Source organism: Copadichromis virginalis, linkage group LG4, assembly GCF_057382275.1.
Source record: "Copadichromis virginalis isolate Kocher_CV1m ecotype Utaka linkage group LG4, C_Virginalis_male_GT1.1, whole genome shotgun sequence".
Lineage (NCBI taxonomy): Eukaryota > Metazoa > Chordata > Actinopteri > Cichliformes > Cichlidae > Copadichromis > Copadichromis virginalis.
In genome coordinates, this window is record NC_140621.1 from 20,306,414 (window position 1) to 20,327,561 (window position 21,148).

At 40.3% G+C, this 21,148-nt stretch overlaps 3 protein-coding genes across 5 annotated transcripts; all 3 read left to right on the top strand.

The window, feature by feature from the left end:
* Window positions 1-81: 81 nt before the first annotated feature.
* drc3 (dynein regulatory complex subunit 3) lies at window positions 82-6,195 on the top strand. Of its 3 annotated transcripts, XM_085454098.1 has the most exons (14): window positions 82-115; window positions 390-594; window positions 688-804; window positions 916-1,082; window positions 1,166-1,312; window positions 1,543-1,626; window positions 1,786-1,905; window positions 1,992-2,104; window positions 2,210-2,384; window positions 2,468-2,599; window positions 2,765-2,835; window positions 3,095-3,218; window positions 3,545-3,676; window positions 4,139-6,195. In XM_085454098.1, the coding sequence occupies exons 2-14, from the start codon at window positions 435-437 to the stop codon at window positions 4,232-4,234; spliced, it is 1,638 nt and encodes a 545-aa protein (XP_085310224.1). In that variant the 5' UTR covers window positions 82-115; window positions 390-434; the 3' UTR covers window positions 4,235-6,195. The 3 variants fall into 3 exon arrangements, with proteins under 3 accessions (XP_085310224.1, XP_085310225.1, XP_085310226.1); XM_085454099.1 differs by lacking the exon at window positions 1,543-1,626; XM_085454100.1 differs by lacking the exons at window positions 2,765-2,835; window positions 3,545-3,676; window positions 4,139-6,195 and having other exon boundaries at window positions 3,112-3,212.
* Window positions 6,196-6,321: 126 nt separating this feature from the next.
* gid4 (GID complex subunit 4 homolog) lies at window positions 6,322-12,396 on the top strand. The gene is made up of 6 exons (XM_085454104.1): window positions 6,322-6,702; window positions 7,140-7,199; window positions 8,007-8,114; window positions 8,669-8,770; window positions 8,867-8,997; window positions 12,037-12,396. The coding sequence occupies exons 1-6, from the start codon at window positions 6,478-6,480 to the stop codon at window positions 12,098-12,100; spliced, it is 690 nt and encodes a 229-aa protein (XP_085310230.1). The 5' UTR covers window positions 6,322-6,477; the 3' UTR covers window positions 12,101-12,396.
* Window positions 12,397-17,183: 4,787 nt separating this feature from the next.
* noxo1a (NADPH oxidase organizer 1a) lies at window positions 17,184-20,641 on the top strand. Its single transcript, XM_085454103.1, has 8 exons — window positions 17,184-17,324; window positions 17,427-17,507; window positions 17,598-17,670; window positions 17,774-17,957; window positions 18,172-18,362; window positions 18,435-18,542; window positions 18,670-18,787; window positions 19,312-20,641. Exons 1-8 carry the CDS (start codon window positions 17,259-17,261, stop codon window positions 20,075-20,077), a joined length of 1,587 nt encoding a protein of 528 aa, XP_085310229.1. The 5' UTR covers window positions 17,184-17,258; the 3' UTR covers window positions 20,078-20,641.
* The last annotated feature ends 507 nt before the right edge of the window (window positions 20,642-21,148 follow it).

Genomic DNA, 21,148 nt, shown 5'->3' on the forward strand with positions numbered 1-21,148 from the left:
AAGCAAAACTCTTACAGAGTCTTGTCTCAGGTTGATGCCTTTTTCAACGGGATCAAGTACTTGAATGCAGCTTAAAATGAACCTGTTGCTATGTAACTGAGCGTAAACAACAGGGGTAAGTAGCGGCATACTGAATTTATCGATAACACCAGCTGGTTTTCTGTATTTTTAAGCGTTTTACGGTGACAAAAACAGCAGTAGTTAGGTTTGGCTTTGGCTAAATTCATTTATTTATTTCTTAGAGAGCCAATGACGGTGTTTGGCAGTATATTCAGAGCAATATCCTCAAATTTGCATACAATGATGTGAAAAAGCATTTACCCCCTTCCTGGTTTCTTAAGTTTTGTTTGTTTTTAATGACATATTTTTCTTTTTTCTTTTTTTATCAGAGTGTAAAGTGATGCCAAGTCTGTCTCCGGTCACAAAACAGCAGCATGAGCTCGGAATATATTATCTCTGAGCCCACGTCGATGGACAAAGAGATCCTGCAGCATGCTGTGCATGAACAGTTTAAACCAGATCACATCCTGCGTTTTCCAGATACGAGCCAAATCCACTTTAATGAAGTCCAGAAATTAAGACTGGAGTACAAAAGTAAGGGGAAATCATGAAGGTGATGAGGAATGTAGCAATGTTTAGCATGCTGATTTTGTTTGAGTGAGAGGATGCTTTTTTATACATTTTCAGACATCCTGAGGATTGATCACTTATGGGACTTCTCATCTTTGTCCAAACTTGAGTTAAATAACAATGCTATAGAAAAGATCCAGGGACTGGACCATCTGATTAATCTGACGTGGCTTAGTAAGATACAAAGTTTGTTCTTGTTGACCAAATGATGTGTAGGCACTGCCATCTTATATCAGCTCAGAATCTACTGGTAATGATGAGAGTCATTTCGAATGTGTCCCTCAGATCTGTCATTCAACCAGATTGAGAAAATAGAGGGTCTGGAGTGTGTGCAGAAGCTTGAAGTGCTGAATCTATCCAACAACAAAATCTCTGTCATTGAAAATATGGACACACTTGAGAACCTAACTCACTTCTTCATTTCAAACAACCTAATTGGGCAGTTGGATAATGTAAGAAACGTTTCTGCATTTGCCATGCAAGTATGGGGAAACATTCATGTGATACTGTTTAATTAACCTAATGCATTTCAAAGGTGCTCTACCTCAGGAAGTTCAAGAACCTGGCAGCGTTCAACCTGTTTGGAAATCCTTTCCTAAACGAGGGTGATTACAGATTTTTCATCGCTGCCTACTTTCCAAAGCTGATGTTCCTAGACTCCAGAATACTTGACCAGAAGACAGTAAGTGCAAACCCAATCTACATTTTGTTCTGCGCTTACCTTTAAAGTAGCATTTACATACACATTTACAGAGTATGAGTATACCCAAGCCTAGGACATGTATGAGGACAGTGAGACAGTGGTGAGGTGTGCAGAAGGAGTGACACATTAGTTCAAGATGGGGATAGGATTACACCTGAGCCCCTTTTTGTTTGCAGTGGTGATGGACAGGTTGACTACGATGTTTGCAGATGAAAATGGGATCTGTAGTGAGAGTAGCGAGCAGGTGGAAGAGAGTCTGGAGAAATGGAGGTGTGCTAGAGAGAAGAAGGAAGGTCAGCAGAAGCAAAACAGAGTATGTGTGTGAATGAGAGGGAGACAGATGTAACAGTAAAGCTGACTGTACCCAAGCTTGTTTGAAAGTCATCCTCATGTGCATTTATGAATTGCTGGTTGATGCAGAGTAACAAAATTTTATTTCTGTGTACGTACAGAGAAAGGAAGCATCTATCAAATATCACTATGTCCTTGAGAAAATGAGACTTGAAGAGCTGGAGCTACACCAGGCTGATGAGGCTCGACAAAGACACGAAGCTGAGCTAAAATTACACCGAGTACTATCTTTTTTTGTGACTCATCTGTTGATTTGTATACATACAGTCTGACACTTATGTTTTCTTTTTTGTTGTTTTTTGTGAAGGATGCCTTTGTGGAGTTCCTTAATGGCTCTTCTCTGTTTAAGACCATGTTTAAAGATGATCCAAAAGCACAAACACTGCACTGTGCACCAGGAATGGATTCTCTGATTCAAAGATATCTTTTATCATCCTGGTTTCCTGATCCATGCGTGTATTGTTATTATTGTCATAGTACAGGCTAAACCAATCATTCCTTTTGGTTCCTTGACCTTGCACTTACATTTGAGCACCAAATGGGGGAGCTGTGTACACAGTTATTTGAAAGGGGCTTGGCTGAGCACAAACGAAGGGAGACAGAGGTGAAGTCTTTCTTCAGTTGCCAAAAAAAGGCTGTGACAGACTGCCAGGAGAAGGCGTCGCAGATGTTAGCAAAGTTTAATCATGAACACAAAGAGGCAAGCCTTTTCCGTGTGCACAGTGATTTACATGAATGCAGTGACTCAGCATGAGATGATATTTTGTGTTTTCTCCTTTAAAGCGGACAGAAGAGTTGCAGCAGTTATCAGACCCAGAGGTACGCAAAGTCAAGATTGACCACTGCAATGGTGAAATTAACCGGCTCTGTAAAAACCTCATGACACTGGAGTTTCAGCTGGTCAGCGAGATGGAGGTTAGTGTATGCTAGAGTTTGTACACTTGTATAATTTGTAAAATATCTCAATGAAATCTCATGAAATTTCTTATTTTATAAATTATGTTAAAATACTTGATATGTCATGAGACTGTATGTCTGTGTTTCACATTTAATCAAAGTGATGCTGCTTGGTCATTTTAGGAGAAGATCAAAACTTTTGAGAGCAGAATCTCAGACATGGTTAGACACTTCAGTGAAATCGCACAGGGGATATATCCTTTTTTTTTTTTTACAGGAAAATAACAGAACTGCCTCAAAAACATTCTAAAAACACTCATTACTGTATGCTAGTAATTATATAGTCATGAGCACTCCGACTCACTGGTGACCTGTCCCTGCAACCTTAAACTGGATAAGCAGAAGAAAGTGGTTCATCAACTCACCAGAGTGTCGTAGCACAAATGAGGGTTTAATGGGGTTTAATCAAACAGATGTTTTCCTGTGTGAGTGATTTCTTTAACAAAACAATACGTTCTCCCACTGTCGAGATCTTGAAGATGACTATTATCAGAAGATGCAAATAGTTGCTGCTAAAATCTTGCAGACAGTGGCCAGAGACGCCCGGAAGGAGGACTTGCCAGATGATGTTATAATGGTCAGTGTCGTCCTTTATAAGCCAAACTGGTATTACAAAATATATGGTTACAAATATATGGCTGAAAAAAAACCCCCTGCAAGTTTCTGTCTCTGTTCTGGTCTTTGTTAATCTAACAGATAACTGTGCATGAATAGAGGGTGCAGATCATTGCGTGTAGTTTTCAAAGAGTGAAAAAAGAAAAAGAATCAAAGAAAATACAAAAACTGCATTATATTTTTTTCAATTCCAGATCAAGTATAATATATTTCTTCAGGTGAGCTTAAAACATGGTGCGCTAACAGTATCAAGGCCTCATTCTGTCACTCCTATGTTTTATATTTTAGCTGTTTGAAGACAGAGATGCAGTGATAGATGCACTGGCCACAGCCCACAATAACCACCTCCTGAAGATCAATGACCGAGAGACTCAGCTGACTACAGGCATCAGTGCCTGGAAGGAGGCCCTCATTAAGGGGGTAGAGAACTGAAATTACATTAAACAAACAGTCTAATGTAAAGTCGACATATAAATCTTGTACTTACCGTCATTTCTTTATATGTTGCTTCCAAGTAACCAAATCTTTTTGTATTTTTTAAGTGATCTTGAGCAGTAGTTCTGTAGGATTTCCAATAGTGTTTCTTGAGAGAACAGAATCCAAAGAAGAGATTTGAATGTCCTTCAACTATTCCTGAAAACTACAACTAAGAGAGTTCAAACTGTTGAAGAATAAAGGTGGACATAATAAATACTGATTTTCAGGCTCTGCTTTGTTTTCCAGTTGTTTTTTACGCCTTTCAATAAATCACTGCATGCATTTCCCATTTTCTTAGCAAAATATAAAGAAATGAGAGGGGGACTCAAGACCTTTGCACTCTATTTTAATATTTCTTTGATCAAAGACTATTTATTTGTTTGATGGCTTTGTTGCTTTTTACAGATACGAGATGAGGAACTGAAGCGGAACCGCATGAACATCTCAGACATCCACAGATATGTGGATAATTTGAGGGAGCAGCTGGAGGAGTTGATATAGTGGAAACCACTTGGTGGCCTCAAGAACACTTCAAAAACCACTGTCAGTGAATACAGTTGTATTCACAAATGAGGGTTCAAACACTATCGCTAAAAGAGAAAAAAAGATACAGAGCAAGAACCTATACTCGGGGCATGAGCTACTGTGCTGTGAAAAAGTATTTAACCCCTTTCTGATTTCTCTGTTTTGTGTGTGTGTATTTATCACAGTGGCTCTGTGATGTACTTGCACACTCGTTCTGCAAATGAAAGGTTGCTGGTTCAGTTCCAGGCAGAGACACAAATCCCCTTTGGGGGAAGGAAAGGCATCTATACAACCACCTCTGCTCACAACAAAGAAAACTGCAGTTCACTACAAACAAATTCAGATAAGACAACATCAATTGCCCTGAATTTCTCTGTAAAAGATTCATTTATTGGTGAAAAGGCCAAAACGACCAAGGAAAGATAAGCAAAACGGTGGAGAGTAAACAAGGAATCTTAAAATCCAAAAGCCCTTGAAGAAGTGAAAAGTGGAGGTCGTAGGTCAAAGAAATTGAATAGAAAATAAAGAGAAGAAAGTTATAAGTGCAAAGCGGGAAGTGCTGAATGTCAAGAAAGCACAGAAAGGGAAGAAAAGGAGAAAGCAGCAAGCAAAAATACAAAACAACTGTTGGAAGTGCAGAAAGTATTTGAAGAGGAGAAAAAAAAGAAATGATGGCAAAAAAGAAACTTCAAAACACAAAACGGGAAGCGGAAAATCCCAAGAAAGAATTACAGGAAGTCCTTAAAGCGCTTGAAGAGGAGAAAAGTAAAAGGCAGGAGGCAACAAACGAACTGGAGAATGCAAAGAAGGAAGCTGAACAGCTAAAGAAGGAGTTATTGAATGTCCAGAAAACACTTGAGGAAGAAAAGGGGGTAAACAGGAGGCAAGAAATGAGACTGAAAATGTAAAGAAGGCATTGTTAGAAGCTCAAAAAGCACTTAAGAAGGAGAAAAAAATGCAAGAGACAGCAAAGGCAATGCAAAATACAAAGAATGTTGAAAATATAGAGATCAAATTACAGGAAGCCTGGAAAGCATTGGAAGAGGAAAAATGTAAGATAAGATAAACCTTTATTAGTCCCACACGTGGAAAATTTTGGTCAGTGTGCAATGCAGTAATGTATTCACAAGTTTGTTTGTTGATGTTATTTTTTTGTCAGAGACTGTTTGCAAACATCTCTTGCTTTCATCCCCCTGACCCCCACCCCTGCCCCATTTCTTTCCACCACCCTACATCATCCACTGATATTCCTGACTTAGGAAACACCCAAGTGGACATTTTTTTTACATAGAACCAAATGTACTGATGAAGACATCACGGCCACAAGCTGCCCCAGACCATCCACACTACCACCACCATGTTTGACTGTTGGCATGAATAAACTAATATATTGGTATAAATCAGAAAGGAGGAAAATAGTTTTTCACAGCACTGTAAATGAGCATTAGTCTAGAAAAGACAGTGGTGTATGTGAATAACGTGTCTTCTTTTTTCCATCATGGATGTTTAACCTGTATTTGTGGACGGTACAGCAAATTATGTTTTTTTGGGAAGCGTTCCTGAGTCCATGCACTGGAATAGCACCTGTGTGTAATGCAGTGATTTTGAGCCTTGTCTCTTGGGCAGAGATTTTCTCTGAATCTTTTGATGATTTTATGTGCTGTAGATGAAGAGATATTTAGTCTTTACAATTGCATGTTATGGAACTGAAATTGTTACACAATTTGTATACACTGTTTTTTTTCCAGATTGGTGAGCCGTTGACCATTCTGCTCTTTTGTTTACCTAATTATGTAATTGAACTGCTGTGAATTAACCTTAATTGATCTCAACACTTTCTAAAATATTGTATGATTCTATGTGTGATTTCAGCACTTCAGCACTAAATCATGCAAACGTGAGTTGGTCGCTGTCTGTGTTAAAGTGTATAAATAAAGCTACTGTTAAAAGAAAAAAATCTTGAACTGCGTGAGATTTGAATACAATACCCAGAACAACTTTCGGTGCCTTTTCCAATAAGAATCCAGCTGAAGCAGCCGCGCGCCAGTTCCCAGCCAATCAAATTCAGGGAAGAGGCGTTTGGCAGAAGCGAGTTCTCGGACTAGGTTTTCATTTGAGCGAAGTTTTGGAGCTCTGAGAATTTACGTAGCTGACAGGCCCTCCTGTCTCAGCACCCACTTTTTCTCTCTGCAACTGCGGTGTTCCCGGTGACAAAGCTCATGACGGTTGCTGACGGTGGCACCTTATCGCTCGTCATGCCTGTCCGAGCAGAGTACCGCGGCACCACCCGATCGGCCTGCCCATCCTCGGCCTCTCTCGTCCCCCCTGCCCCGATCAACACCCACCAGCCGGGGGTGGCCACCTCGCTTCTGTACAGCGGCGCACAGTTTCGTGGATACCAGAAGAGTAAAGGCAACTCGTACGACGTTGAGGTGGTCTTGCAGGTAATTTTGTGGTCCTGTATAGTTATATACAAAGTCTGCATATGAGTAGACTCTGTGCATCCATAGTTGCTAACTTGCTATCTTTCCAGATGTTAGCTTCATTAGCTCATTTTTTGTTTTTTGTTGCTTTTCCTACATGTTGAGCAAATTTTGAGCTAGCTTAATGACCTTATGTCTTCTTTTGGAGTTTGAATTTGGGACAACTTGGCTTTAAAAACCGATGTTTCACAGACAAGTTGGCGTTTAACCCCCCCCCCCCCCTCAAAGCTACCTAAATTGCAGTATTAATATAGCAGCTGGTGTTGACACAGCTAATATAATATTTCCCATCTCGGTGAGCTTTCCCACCAACTTACAGACAGTTTTCTTGTTACCATGAAGGATTTTGTGCTCGTCATGTGGAACCATCAGTAAAATATGTGTTCTGTCTTTCTCAGCATGTGACTGTAGAGGACTCGTATTTGTGTGGCTACCTGAAAATCAATGGCCTGACTGAGGTAAGTCTCCCAGCTACATCATGAGTAGTAAGACTGACCTTTATTCTTTTGAAGTCGTTCCACTGACTGGTTTCCACTCGCTTTAAGCAGACTGCAATGTGACAGAGTACATTAGACCAGTGGTTCACAACGTTTCCACTTCAAAAGCAAAAAATCTTAAAAATGTAATCAATCAACTTATGAGTAAAAGAAGAGCCAAGTTTAACTTTAGTTAAATAATGGCCAGCTTGGTTGCATCAACCAACTCCTTTTTTTTAAAACTTTCCCTAGAACAATCCCATTCATTCAACTTAAGCAAAGTAGATTTGGCTAGATGTGAGGCCTTTAGGGCTAACCACACATGCTTAAGCTCAAGTGTCAGCTGTATACCCATTACATTATGTAACATATGGAAGCAAAAAGGTCAGGGGGATCTTGGGTTAAAGTTCAGCTTGGGCAGAGCGAGTGAAAGATGAGAAGTCAGGTTGTGAGTGAAGGAGTTGTATTAAAGCTCACCTGGTATCCATGAGAAAATTAAAGCAAGGGAGCATTCCTCTTAATGCTGCTTTATTATTTTTACATGTTATACAGTACCATATTTTAAGAAATTGTGAAAGCAGCCAGATGAAAAGGAATAATGCACTACATCTATTCTGCTGATCCTGAAGCTTAAGCCCTGCCCATCAACATGTAAATCACAGGAAATCTGGACATTTGAATAGGCTATTTGCACAGTGCAGGATAAATGCAGTTTTAAAACGAGTACCAAATCACGTTGCGAACAGTCCCGTTTTATCTTTCCCTCCTAATTCATTCTGTGTCTGGCAGGAGTATCCGACTCTAACAACGTTCTTCGCTGGAGAAATGATCAGCCGGAAGAGGCCATTTTTAACTAGAAAGTGGGATGCGGATGAGGATGTGGATAAAAAACACTGGGTAAGTCGTGCTTTTAGTTTTCTTCATCATTGATTTTTAAGTTTTTGGACATGTGTCAGTTTTCTCTAGCTTGGAAAACTGGATACCATGACACAGCTTTTTCTCAAAAGGGCACAGTTAAAGTCGCCACAGCTCCTTATCTAACCAGTTTGAGGGCAGTTTGTGTCCTCATGTCTTTCAGGAAAGCCTTTCCTAATGTTGTGTGTGGAGGTCATTGCTTCGCCATTCCTGATTTTTCAGCTAACAATGGGTGTTAAATAACACCTATTGTGTTATTTAACACTTATACTACTTTATCCCCTACTTTATCTTCTGCCATGTAGAAGATAAAGTAGGGGAATCAAACAAAGCCTATTTCACAACAGTTTTGTTTTTTTGTTTTTTGACCTGATATTAAGGAGTATGAGTAGCACAGGTGTTACTAATGATGCAGTGCTTTAATTAATGTGATTGCTGACACCTGTTTACCAACTCTTTTATATCCAAATGGTTACTGTCAGAAGATCTGTTGCAGATGTTGGTATTTATTTCCTGCTCTTCTGTTTTGTCACCAGAGCAAGTTTAAGGCTTTTTGCAAATATGCCAGGAACTTCAACTCTGATGACTTTGACTATGATGCACTGGAAAACAGTGACTATATCTTCATGAGGTGGAAGGTTGGCACTCTGTCATTCATTTTAGCTGTGAAATTAATTTGTGCATGTTCTCAGCTTGGGGTCAGACTTTAACCTCCGCTCTTGTTGTGCATTCAGGAGCAGTTTCTAGTTCCAGACCACACGATCAAAGATATCAGTGGTGCCTCCTTTGCAGGTTTCTACTACATCTGCTTCCAGAAGTCCACAGCCACTATTGAGGGTTACTATTATCATCGGAGCTCAGAGTGGTAATTACTAATCATTAAAACAGTTTTCACACATGCACCTCAGCCGCGTGACTTTGCATCCATGTGTTTGTTGGAATGTTGTGTAAAATTTTGCAAATCGTAAACTTTTATTCACAGTAGTACAAATAAAACGATCAAATGTACCATTTTAAGAAAAATATTAACTCATTTGTAATTTGAGGCCAGAAACGCGTCTCAAAAGTTGAGAAAGGGCTGTGTTTACCAATGTGTAGCCTCCTATTTTCTTAATCTTCTATAAACTACCTGGAACAGACAAGTTCAGCTGCTGGGCTTTCGTCTTCATAGAATTGTAGCTGCCCGAGTTGGCTTTGTTGTACGTTTTGTTTCACTATGTGCCAAATGTTTTTAGTTGGTGAAAGGTCTGGACTGCAGGCAGGCAGTTCAGCACCTGGACTCTTCAACTATGAAGCCATGCTGCTGTAATTGATGCAGTATATGGTTTAGCATTGTCTTGCTGAAATATTGAAGGCCTCCTGTGGGGAGAAAAGACTTATGGATGAGAGGATATGTTCTAAAACCCGCATATACCTTTTAGCACTGATCGTTACGGATGGGTATCGTTTAGGTTTTAGCCGATACCGGTGCCAAATCGGTACTTTTGAAACGGTGCCGGTGCTCAAACCGGTGCTTAAAGAATGGAGAACACAAAATTGGTCCAAAAACCTCTCATGTTCAGCTGTTTTTTGTAAAAAGATAACAATGTTAGCCTTTTCTGCAGCTATGGGGCATATATGGTATCACTCTTGGCTGGAAGCAGTGCTTAAACAATGGAAAAAACACAAACTTTGTCCTAAACCTCTCATGTTTAACTGTTTTCCACTTTTTCTTTGGTCATTTTAGCCTTTTTAGCCAGGGTGAAGGGAGTATCTGCCATCAAACAAGAGGACAGCCGCATGTAGCTATGATGATGTTTGCTAGTTCACCTTACCTGCATTAATGTAATAACGTGGTTAGCCTACTCAACGTAAATTAGCTACTCACGCAGAGAAGAACGGCTGCTGCCACCATCATCCGTCATCATTTCTGCTACACTGGCAGGGCTAGGGGCCAGGACTCTCCTCTTCGTGTTTTTGGGGGATGTTGCATAACAGGCAACCCGCCCGTAGTAGATGCGCTCAGTGTGAGGTCTCGCAGCAAGCTATCAAATACGGCGCATTTCTGGGCTTTTAAAAAAAACGCTATGCGTCGCCAGGTGTTTCATCAGATTTGAGGTGTTACCTCCTTTGACAGTATCACAGTATCAGCTTAAAGCACTTGTTGCAGGCTGCTGAGTTTGCATATTTTGCTATGAAGTACAGCCAGACTTTTAACCGCTTCGCCTTGGACATTTTTAATCTGTAGCTCTGCTCTAACAGAACGTACGTACCTGGCCCCGCCTACTATCCTCGGAAACGTAAAATGATTGGCTAGAATCTAAAGTGTATCACAGCTCAGGAAAAAAAAGCACCGAAATAAAGCACCGAAATGTGCGCTGCTTTTCGGTCTGGTTACTACCGTTTATGTCAGAACCAGTGCCATCATGGCACCGGACACCAGTACCCATCCCTACTGATCGTGCTTGTTCCAGATGTACAAGCTGCCAATTATAGGCACTAATGCACTCATATACCAGAGAGATGCTGGCTTGTTAGAGTATTGCCAACAACAAGGTGGTCAATCTCCTTTTTTGTCATAAGGACCAGCTTTCTTATTTTTCAAAAGGTATTTCAATTTCCTTGACCTTCAACACAATCTGAATCTGAATTAGAGAAGCAGAAACAAATGAATTGATGATTTTTAGTCTTGTGTGCTGATTTCTTCAGATTCTCAGTCTTTGATGTGATACTGTAAATCAGATATTCAGTCTTCACAATTCTGTGTTATGAAACGTTTTTCTGAATTTGTTCAATAGTTTCTAGATGCGGTTTCCTGTCGATTGCTAAGCTCCAACCATCCTTGCTTCTGGGAAACTTTGCCTCTCTTAGATGAACTTTTCAGACATGTTGTTACATCAACTTCAAAATGAGTTAAAGTATTTAAGTGTTACACTTGTGCAGTTCAAACATTTTGTTCTGAAATTTACAAATCACTGTTTGTTTTTATTCATTTGTACAAGTTTTTTGGTATTGGGATTGTAAAGGGGAAGAGTAGCAGTGGTAATAAATGCTTTGCTACTGAAAGTAAGCCAGGACTATATGGTGGCTGTAATAGCAGAAAAATATAAATTGGGAGGTGGTGCAAAGTGGGAATAAATTGGAACAGTATCAGGGTTATTATGTATCACTAGAGGGAGTCATCCCAATTTGAATAGGTGTACTCACACAACATTGATATAATTCCTGAAGGTAATAATATTTCCTCATGTTTCCTTAAGTTTTAAATTGCTTTCAACAGTCCTTTGTATTCTTTTCTATAACTTGTTATGGCCTCATATTGCTGTCATTTCACTCATGTTACTGCCTGAAAGCATTGTAAAACCTGCACAAGTTGTAATGTTTCTAATCTCTCTGTGTGAAGCACATTTACTGTACTTAGAATTAAATGTGCTATATAAATAAAAATTGCCATTTGTACTATTAACTCAGTCAGCCGAAGGACTGATGGGCTTATTCCATCCCAAGGCATCAGTCACCCACAATTGACAAAAATGACTCCTCCTCCTACAGGTTTAGAAAGAATTTAGTCAAACATGCAGACAATGATCACTGTATGATTCTTTACCCAAACCATGCTTGATGTTTAGGGCATAGCTGCCATTTTACAGGCGAAATTCTTAAACGCTGATACATTGTGGTATAATGTGCACAATGTTTGGCTTAATTATTGCAGCAGATGAGATCCTATCAGGAATGTTTCCAGAAGTGTCTCTCTCTTTGCCAGTTTACTTTTTCAAATTAAAACTGAATCTGCGCCATTTGCAAAAACTTTGTTTTCTGAGTCTTAAAGTACCCAAGTAGCACCGGTTACTTTAAGTTTGCAGTTTTTCACATGAACACATGTCTCATGATTGGTTTTGTTTTTCCAACTTATTTCCTGCAGGTACCAGTCTTTAAGCCTGAACCATATTCGAGAGCACAGTATGCCTATTTACGAATTTCGGTGACGTGGCTGCGCAGGGATGTGGAGTGACAAAAGAAGGTTCATGCTGCCCTGTGCTTAAACGGGATGGAGAATCCTTTAATGCCAAGAATGGAGGTGACCCATTTTCCTCACTGGCAAGGAAAAACACAGCTGGTCAGACACTCTTCTGCTGGACTGCTAGAAAGAAGGCACAGATGAAGAACCATAAGGAAGATCTGTGAGACGTGGAATTTTCTCACAGTTGCTGCGGCAGATTGAAATTTGTTTTCTGGTTTTGTTTGTTTTTCCTGCACTTGTAAAAAAAAAAAAAAAAGAAAATTCCTCAGTAGTTCAAAACAGATTTCCTCCATTTGTTTCTGTTAAGACAAAGTGTTGCTTTTAAGAGTTGGGGAAAAAAAGAGTAAAGCTTAATATATTTATCTTATTTGAAAGATACAAAATCTTTGAGGACCTGTGATGATTAACGAGTTAGACGCGCAACAAGCAGAGATGCATGAGAGCTTTTATGCAGGTTCTATATGATCAGGGATGGTATGCTGCTGTAATGTTCAGGCAATATGTATTTTAGTAATCCTGATATGGATGAGCTGGAAATGAGTGAAAACCTTGTTTGTAAAAAGCTGCAGCTTTTTGAAAAATCATCTCAACTTTGTAAAGTGTTTATCTATGCAAGCCAAAGATTAATAATGGGTCGAATTTCTTACACCACTTAATTTTAGTTTTTATTTTAATTTTCAGATCACTTCTGTTTAAGGGAGATTTATTTATTTTAAATCAGGAGTAAAATGTAAGGGGGGGGGGGGGGGGGGTTAATTATACTAACCATCAACCTGAAGCACAGCAAGTGTAACCAGTGACTCATAATCTAGTTGAGATTGAAAGTTTTTTGGGGGGTTTGTGCCAAGTAAAATATTTCTGGGAAGAGTTTGGAAAACTTCAGATTGAACACAAGAAAATGAACGCAGAGCTCTGACTGCAGTGTAACAAATTGGAGAATCAAATAATGTGTTGCTGTAATGTTTAAAAGCACGTGTGTGGTTGTGAAAGCTTGATGGAAAAAGAATAAAACCACCTTTGATGCTTTAGGAAAAAACCTGCTGCCTTACAATTTTAACTGTAAAGCTCCTGTTGTTTTTAAGATGGGTGACTAGTTTAATGTTGCTTTATTTGAAATCATGAACATTTAATAATATGAGAGAAACTGTGTGTTATCTGGCTAAGCTAAAGGTCAGACCTCGGGTATAAGTTGATGTGCGAATGCTATTCACACTACAGTCTTTTAACTCAAGCGAGGAGATCGCAGATATTACTATCCTAATGACTCTTGTTACATGATTAACAAAAAACTGTAAAATGTGCAATGTAGAAGAAATGTTTATTTTGGAGTCTGTAATTAAGTTTTATGAAAGATGGTGTATTCTAACTCTGCTGTGAGGAGAAATAAATAACTTTGATACATGTTTGTATGGTTGGCTGCTCTTTAAAGAGTGTTTTATAATAACAGCAATTACTTGGTACATTCTGAATCACATGTAACAGCAGCTAGCAGTAGCTGACCACACAAACCAAACTGCTTTTCTCTTGTGACCATCTCAGCCGATATCAATACTGTTGTTTAGCTGTTTGGGCAATAGTCCCACTTTGTAGTCCCTCTAACATGCTGGAAGTGCTGAAAAGTCAAAGTTAGCCATTGTTTGAGTCTCACCTCTGTTTCAGCCTGAACTGAATGAGGAAGTAGTCACTAATGCTAACTCTGTATCACAGTGACCATGAGAAAGCTATTTATCAAGACTTGGTCAAATAAAAGAGTTTTGCATTGTTAAACATTTCACTGGTTTGATCTTCCTTTAGTGTTAAATGCTAATAGGCGTGCATAATAAATCCATATTTATATATCAGAATCAAAGCTGTATGGATTTAAAAGAAGTGGTGCTCTATATTGTCAGGTATTTTTGTAAATTAATAAAATAAACTAGCAACGCTACCATTACAAACACTAGTTGTTCTTTTCATTACACCACATGTGTCATTTGTGCTACTTCATTATCTTCATGATCATGCAAATTGATCCTCTAATATATAAAAAATATTTTTGATCATTTCTGTGTTTAATTTATTCTACTTTTTTTCTTCTTGTAAAAAAAAAGTGCTACACAGAACGAAACATCACACAACATATTATCAAACAAAATTAACATTAAGCTTTACATTTGGGTTAGACAAAGTCTCCAGGAAATGAATGTAAATCACTGTCATGGAAATACAACTGTGTGTGTGTGTGTGTGTGTGTGTGTGTGTGTGTGTGTGCGCGCGCGCGCGCGTGTGTGTGTGTGTGCTCTTGCTGATCTCACACACAGCAGCACTGGATGTTTATGGAAACTCGTTGAGGACTTGGGAAACTGGACCCTCAGTGCATTATACATCAACCTTCTTCTATTACACACACACACGTATACTGACATAACCACACACTTGCAGTCCCATCTGTTTGTTACACACACACACATGCACACACACCTTTTATACACTTAAATGGTTTTGGGATGACTGCTCTGGTTGTTTGCACGTGCCAGCGGTTCCTGTGAGGGAATGGTGGCAATATTAATCGAATGAAATCAATCAACATGTGAGATTTTTAGCGTTTACTTCAACTTCCATGTGCCCGCAATACTATGCAGTAAAACCTGCCTTTGACATAGTTTTCTGCTGCTATTATCGATGGATGGTTCTGGTTGAGTCAGCAACATAGAGGAAGGTTTAAAATGCACTTCCAGCATAAAGTTCAGATTTTTGGTTTGGCAAATAAGGAAGTGAGAAGTAGTAGGATTTCAGGAATATACATTGCACGAGTGTGCAATTTAGCATCGAGGGAATTTCTAGTAGTAGCCTAGTATAGCTCAAAAGTCACGCTGCTAAGTGCTGTCATTTGCCAGATTTACATTGCATCAGAAAATGGTGACATAAAGTTTCATAAAGCCACTTCTATTTGTGTCAACATGTGGCTTCAAGAGCTGACCATTTCTCATCCTGCTTCCGATAACTGCTGCAGTGTGTTATTTTAGTTTAGTTTTTGCAGATTATAAGAAGCTGCTTACTTAAGAAGAGCCAGGCTTAAACCCCATGGGTCTGATCGTGCATTTGTTTGCTTTGGATGAAACTGGAACTGTTTTCCTTGGCAAAGCGCTCCAAAGACATGCTGCAGGCTTGGATCAGGAATTCTATGGAGCAAGTATTCACGCGCACATCCTCAAATACCATCACACTAAGCGCACAATGGTTTGACAGGTGTTCAGAGTGTGTGCGCGATCATATTTGACTCCACATTATAAACACAGGTGGATTCTTCTATTACATAAGCTTGAAAAAGCACTGTAATAACATGGATGAATGCCGTCTCAGGCTTAAAGAGAAAGACTCGAAAATCGGAGTCAAAAGGCAGCCTTCTTTCAGATTTGATTTGATTTGATCTCTGAATGTCGTTGAACCTCTGTTAACTGTGCTTATTCTTTCCTTCATCTGAAAGGTCCTAATTTGCATTGGAGTCTTTTTTTTGTGCCTGCAGCTCAACAGATACCTTGCGGTAATGACATTTTTATCTTCTGAAATTAGCTGGTGCCTCTAAAAGGTGTAGTGTGATTTAGACACACACGCATGCAGCAGAGAGAAAAGAGAAGGAGTTCTAACTATATTTGGATGTGTGACAAGACACAAAGTGGTTGTGTGCTCTCTTGATTGTTGACTTTATAGTGAGTGGTTCTCACTTGTGGCACTATTCTGGCTGTCAGCTCTCAGTGAGTGAGAATAACTCGCCTTATCTACACGGTGTTAAAGAGAGGGGACCTCTTCACCTTTCTTGTCTGCTTGTACTTTTTTCGTTTTGTTTTGGGGTTGTTTTTTTTTCTTTCCAGTGTTCCTCAGTTTTATTGCAGCGGCTTTTTCTCTCTCGCCCCATTTTCCACTCCACAAGATGGTTTTGAGGAAGAAAGGGAGAGAGGAAAATACCAAGCGAGGGAGAGAACGAGAGAGAGGCCTTTGCATATCCTTGTCTTACCTGTAAAACCAGTCCAGACTGAGCTGTACACCAGTACAGAATAAAAGAATAGAAGAAGGGAGGACTCAGATGTAAGGGATTACCCAAAATCACTTGCTGTGGGAAGGACTCCTTGTCTCTCTCTATCAGTCACACACATCTGGACGCACCCATTTGAATTTCATGTTGTCTTCATTGAGGACATGCACCTAATCTACATAATCTGCCTGATAATTCAGCACATTCCCAACGGTTTCTGCAACTAGGCGAGCAGTATCGTACTGCACCCTTGGTAATTTTCATAATGACACACTGACACTCCCACACGTTCTCACTCGCACAAACACACTCACTGAATGTAAACCTCTCAGTTGAAGTTGTCTGTCTTTGTTTCACAAAGAGCTTAGCTGTGTGTCACCGTTAAATCCAAATTTCAAAATAAAACGTAACCTATTACAGTGTTAGGTATGTTGAAGTTTTAATCTTGGCAACAAGAAGTCTTGGAGTTCTGTGCACATTTAAACACACAGAGTAGTTACTTTGTTACCCTTGACTGGAAGATGTGGGCACCGTTTTGTTTTAGTATAAAAGTCTGCCGATGCTGAATGCACGACCACGTTGTTTTCTGAATGTTGGTCTCAGATTTAGTGTAAGGCTAAAAAAAACACATTAACAAGAAGCACAGCTCACTCTCTGGGCAGTATTTACTGTTAAGGAAACAGTACTATCGTTTATATATATATGTGTGTGTGTGTGTGTGTGTGTGTGTGTGTGTGTGTGTGTGTGTGTGTGTGTGTGTGTGTAACAAAGAAAGAAAGAGAGAGAAAATCAGGAGTAAATTCTGTTCTTTTTTCAAAAATGAACACTAAAAAAAACAAAAACTGCAGTTTTATATAAATATCAATATAAATTCAACTTTTTTGTGAAAATATATTTTGTGTGATATGCACCAAAGCTAATTTGCAAGAATTTCCAGCATGTACACAACTGCAGATTTTCCCCCTCTGGTTGCCTACGTAAACCAGAGCCACACCTGCTCCGGTGGAGGAAGCATAAATTCACCTGCAGAGCCTCACTGCTTCAGTCACATACCTGGAAAAGGCTGAGCTAGTTTGACTGCAGCTCCCAAGCACCCATCTGTGCTGTCATTATGGAGGCTAAGCAGTATCCCATAAGCATCCATCTAGTTGGAGTACTGCAGAAGGAAAAGACCAAAGTAAGCAGCAAAGGATTTTTCACTTTCCTGGTTCTATGTGTGGGTATTTTTATTAAATAAAATGCGTGCCTCTCCTGAGAAAAGCTGCCTTTTCTTTTCCAGTTTTACAAGACTTCTGTGCTTTGGTCCGACGAGAGCAGTGTTGTGATTTACAGACGTTTTCGAGAATTCATGAAAATGCACGTGAGTATAAAACACCTTCTTTCTTTTGTTTTTTCCAAGTTGCACATATCCAGGTAACTTTTGTTTTGTTACTCAAATTATTTCTCACAGAAACAACTGAAGAAAGCATTCCCACCTGCAAACAAGCTGAGAAAATCTGACAGAATTGTCCCCAGATTTCGAGGTATGTTCGGGTCATGTAGACCACACTTGCTGCTTTACAAGAATCGCATGGTTCACTTACAGACCGATGGGATTGTAACTAAAATCGTTCTCTGGGATTTCAGAGGGGAGGGTGAAGCAAAAAAGTCGAGGGAAAGCCCCAACCAAGTCACTGGTGCGCCTGAAATATTTGCAGAAATATTGCAATGCAGTCCTGTCCTGTGACCAGCGAGTGACTCAGTCTGCAGAGCTCATCCAGTTCTTGAACCCTAAAGACCAGGACCTGCAGCCGGACTTTGCCAAAAACGGGTACGGCTAAACATTTATTACACAATAAATGTTTTATAATAGCTTTTAGTTAAAGTTACCCACACAGATCTAATTTAGGGACCGTAACATTTGCAAAATCTTGTATCTGCAGGTTCAATCTTCTGAGTGCACGAGTACATAAATAAATATGTATAATGCAAGATGAATGCATGACTCTGACATTGTGCACGTCTGTGTTGCTCTTCCTCCTCAGCATCATCATCATGCCCCCGGAGGATGAACTCAGAAGCGAAGGACTTCACGCAAACGCCGGTGAAGTGACCCAGCCGCTTATCACAGAAGCATACACGTGTGTCGCCCCGTATGACACCAAAGACTCCAAGAACAAACCTTTGAAAGTAGCCAAGGGTGACAAACTCGATGTGGTCATCAAAGACAAAGGAGGTGAGCCGACAGCTTTCAGTTAACACGGATAACTCAATGTGAGCAGTAAAATGCATGTTTCTGGTGATTCAGGATGGTGGCTGGTGGAGACTGAAGACAGGCGGATGGCCTGGTTTCCTGCACCCTATCTGGAGAGGACAAATGATGATAATGAAGATCATGAGGAGATTCCTGAAAAAGGTACACATAGCTACAGTTTTTCTTGTACCCTTTCTCACGACATTGCACTCTCATTATGTATTTCCTTATTCAGTGAATATCATTCATATTGCAAAGCATTATGTCTAATCCTTCATTCTCTCTCCAGGAGCACTCTACACTGCAGTCAAGAGCTACAAGGCCACCAAAACTGACGAGGTGACCGTAACCATAGGTGCTGTGGTGGAAGTCCTGCAGAAGTCTGAAAATGGCTGGTGGCTCGTCAGGTATTCTAGCCTGGGCTGAAACTTTTATTTCAAGTTATTTTGTTACAGATTCTTGCAAGCCATGAGAGTTGCAGCCACCCAGATCTTTCTCTGTGACTGCCAAAAAACCAGAAACACAGGTTGGGTCGCATGAACATTAGTACGCAACGATGAACAGCTGATAAAAGAAAAGACAGGCTCAGTGAGTGTCACTGCCCTGTCAACCAATCAGCAGAGGCAACTCAAATGAGATGAATAATCTATTTTAAGCACAGACAGTTAATGACCGATTATGTTTTCATGGTAATTTCCTTTGAAAAAGAAATTTAAATCTCTTCCGAATTTAAAAAAGAATAAATAGAAGAATTTTGTACCATAGCGCAGCCTGATTTAACTGGATTTCTTTCATAACATCGGTTGTCATGGCTTAAAGTTTCACAAAAGGCCTGACACTTGTTATGTAGCCATGTATGTGGAAATAAAAGAACGATGCATGATTTCCAATTTTAAATTACTTTGATTTCTTCATTCTTGTCATCTAACAGATCCAGTGGGAAAATGGGTTACATTCCCACCATGATACTGCAGCCCCACCGCTACCCTCATATTCATAACACTTCCCATCACCTGGATCAGCGCCGCCACACTTCCCTTCTCGTTCCATCCTCGAATCTGGAACAGCACTCCCAACTGAGCCTCTCCCAAGGAAGCCTGCTGCAACATCCCCCCGTAAGGTCTTCGTCACCTCTCCTGATCCTGCCGGAGAGTAGGCAGAGGTCTGTGTCTCTTGAGGTTTTGTCTGAACAACCTCATGCACAGCCTGCTGCAAACAGTACCAGTGCTGCTACCGATATCTCCACTTCACCCACCTCTCCCTCTCACCCTCCTCCGCCCGTGATCACGGTGAAGATGGATGGAGAGGACGAAGAACGCGTCCTCTCCAGGAGTCAGACGGAGGATAGTGAGGATAGCTTTATGAGCGACAGCACCGACTTCAGCTTCAGTGACGACTCCAGCTTTAACTCGTCCCTGAACCTGAGCCCCACTGCCAATGATGAATGGCTGCGTCTCAGCCGCACGCCTCCACCGGGGACGAGCAACACCCTCAGCCCAACGAGCGGCCCAGGGGGGAGGCTGATCTCGAGTGTCTCTGATCCCACGCTCTACAAATCACCCAAAATACCCAAGGTGCCACCCAGACCGAGCGCCCAGGAGATCCTCTCCCGGTGTACTTCTGTCACCCGCAAGAATGCAGCAAAAGGTGCTCTGTCACCCAAGCTGAGATCATCAGCCGATAAAGTTCCTGTTTGAAAAGTAAAGCTTTATTTTTGTCACTGTTGAAGTGATAAAAGTACAGAAGAACAACTGTTCTTTTGTTTTAGATGATTAGATGAATATGTGATGGCTCCTGTATCATCACCACTTTGACCAATCGATCATTTAACATGCCTCGTTTTATTTTCCATACTGGAAGCCTTGTGTTGTGCCTTATATGCATATAGTCTGTGTAGATTCCACAAACGATGGCTCTTCTGCTCATTTTGACTGCAGGAAAAGTAAATGTTTGTCTGCATACCAGTGTGTGGAAGTTGTTTAAATTCCTGTTGAAAAACCTTCGCAGCCTATCCCGCCGCCTGTGCGTGCGGATAGTCAACAAACACACACTTCATTATCTGATCTGGGTGCACTCGTGTTACTGAGTAGCTGAGAGCAAATAAAAGCATTTTGGGGAACTCAACCTGTTTGTTTTGGCATGTTTCACATCTAAACCTTGTTTCAAACACATGAAGTTAGAAGGAAAATGTTGCAGTTCGGTTTTGAATGTCATAAAATCAGAGGCTTAGAGGACAATCTCGCCCTTGCTTGGGTTTCCTCCAAGAGCGCCGGCTTCACCTGTCATTTAAAAGCATGATAGGTTTACTTCTTGATTCCAAGAGTCAACTAGGGTTAAAACTCTAGTTGAGCTGGTTTATTCAATACTGACATTTCCCATAATGGAACTAATAATACACCTTTAGACATCCTGCTTTTGCTTTCATACCTTCAGCTTGTTTTACACTTTCAGGGGCCTGTGCTGCAAAAACCTGGATGAACCAGGAAGATAAAGCTGTATCTAAACTAAAGGACATTTTTCAGCCGTTTTCCATGCTGAGCATGAATCCTCAAGAACTGCAGTCCTTATCTAAAGCCTGCCAGGAAACCACAACTCGTGCTGGCGCTCACTCACATAGCAGATGGTCTGGTTCTTGTGCATTTTAGGCACTTTATAAAACATGCCTCATTCACCTATTGACACACATTTGTATGAATGTGTGTCAATGGGTGAATTGACACACTTTTTTCTACGCCTGTGCATCAAGTGAATGCCATGGGTTCAAATTT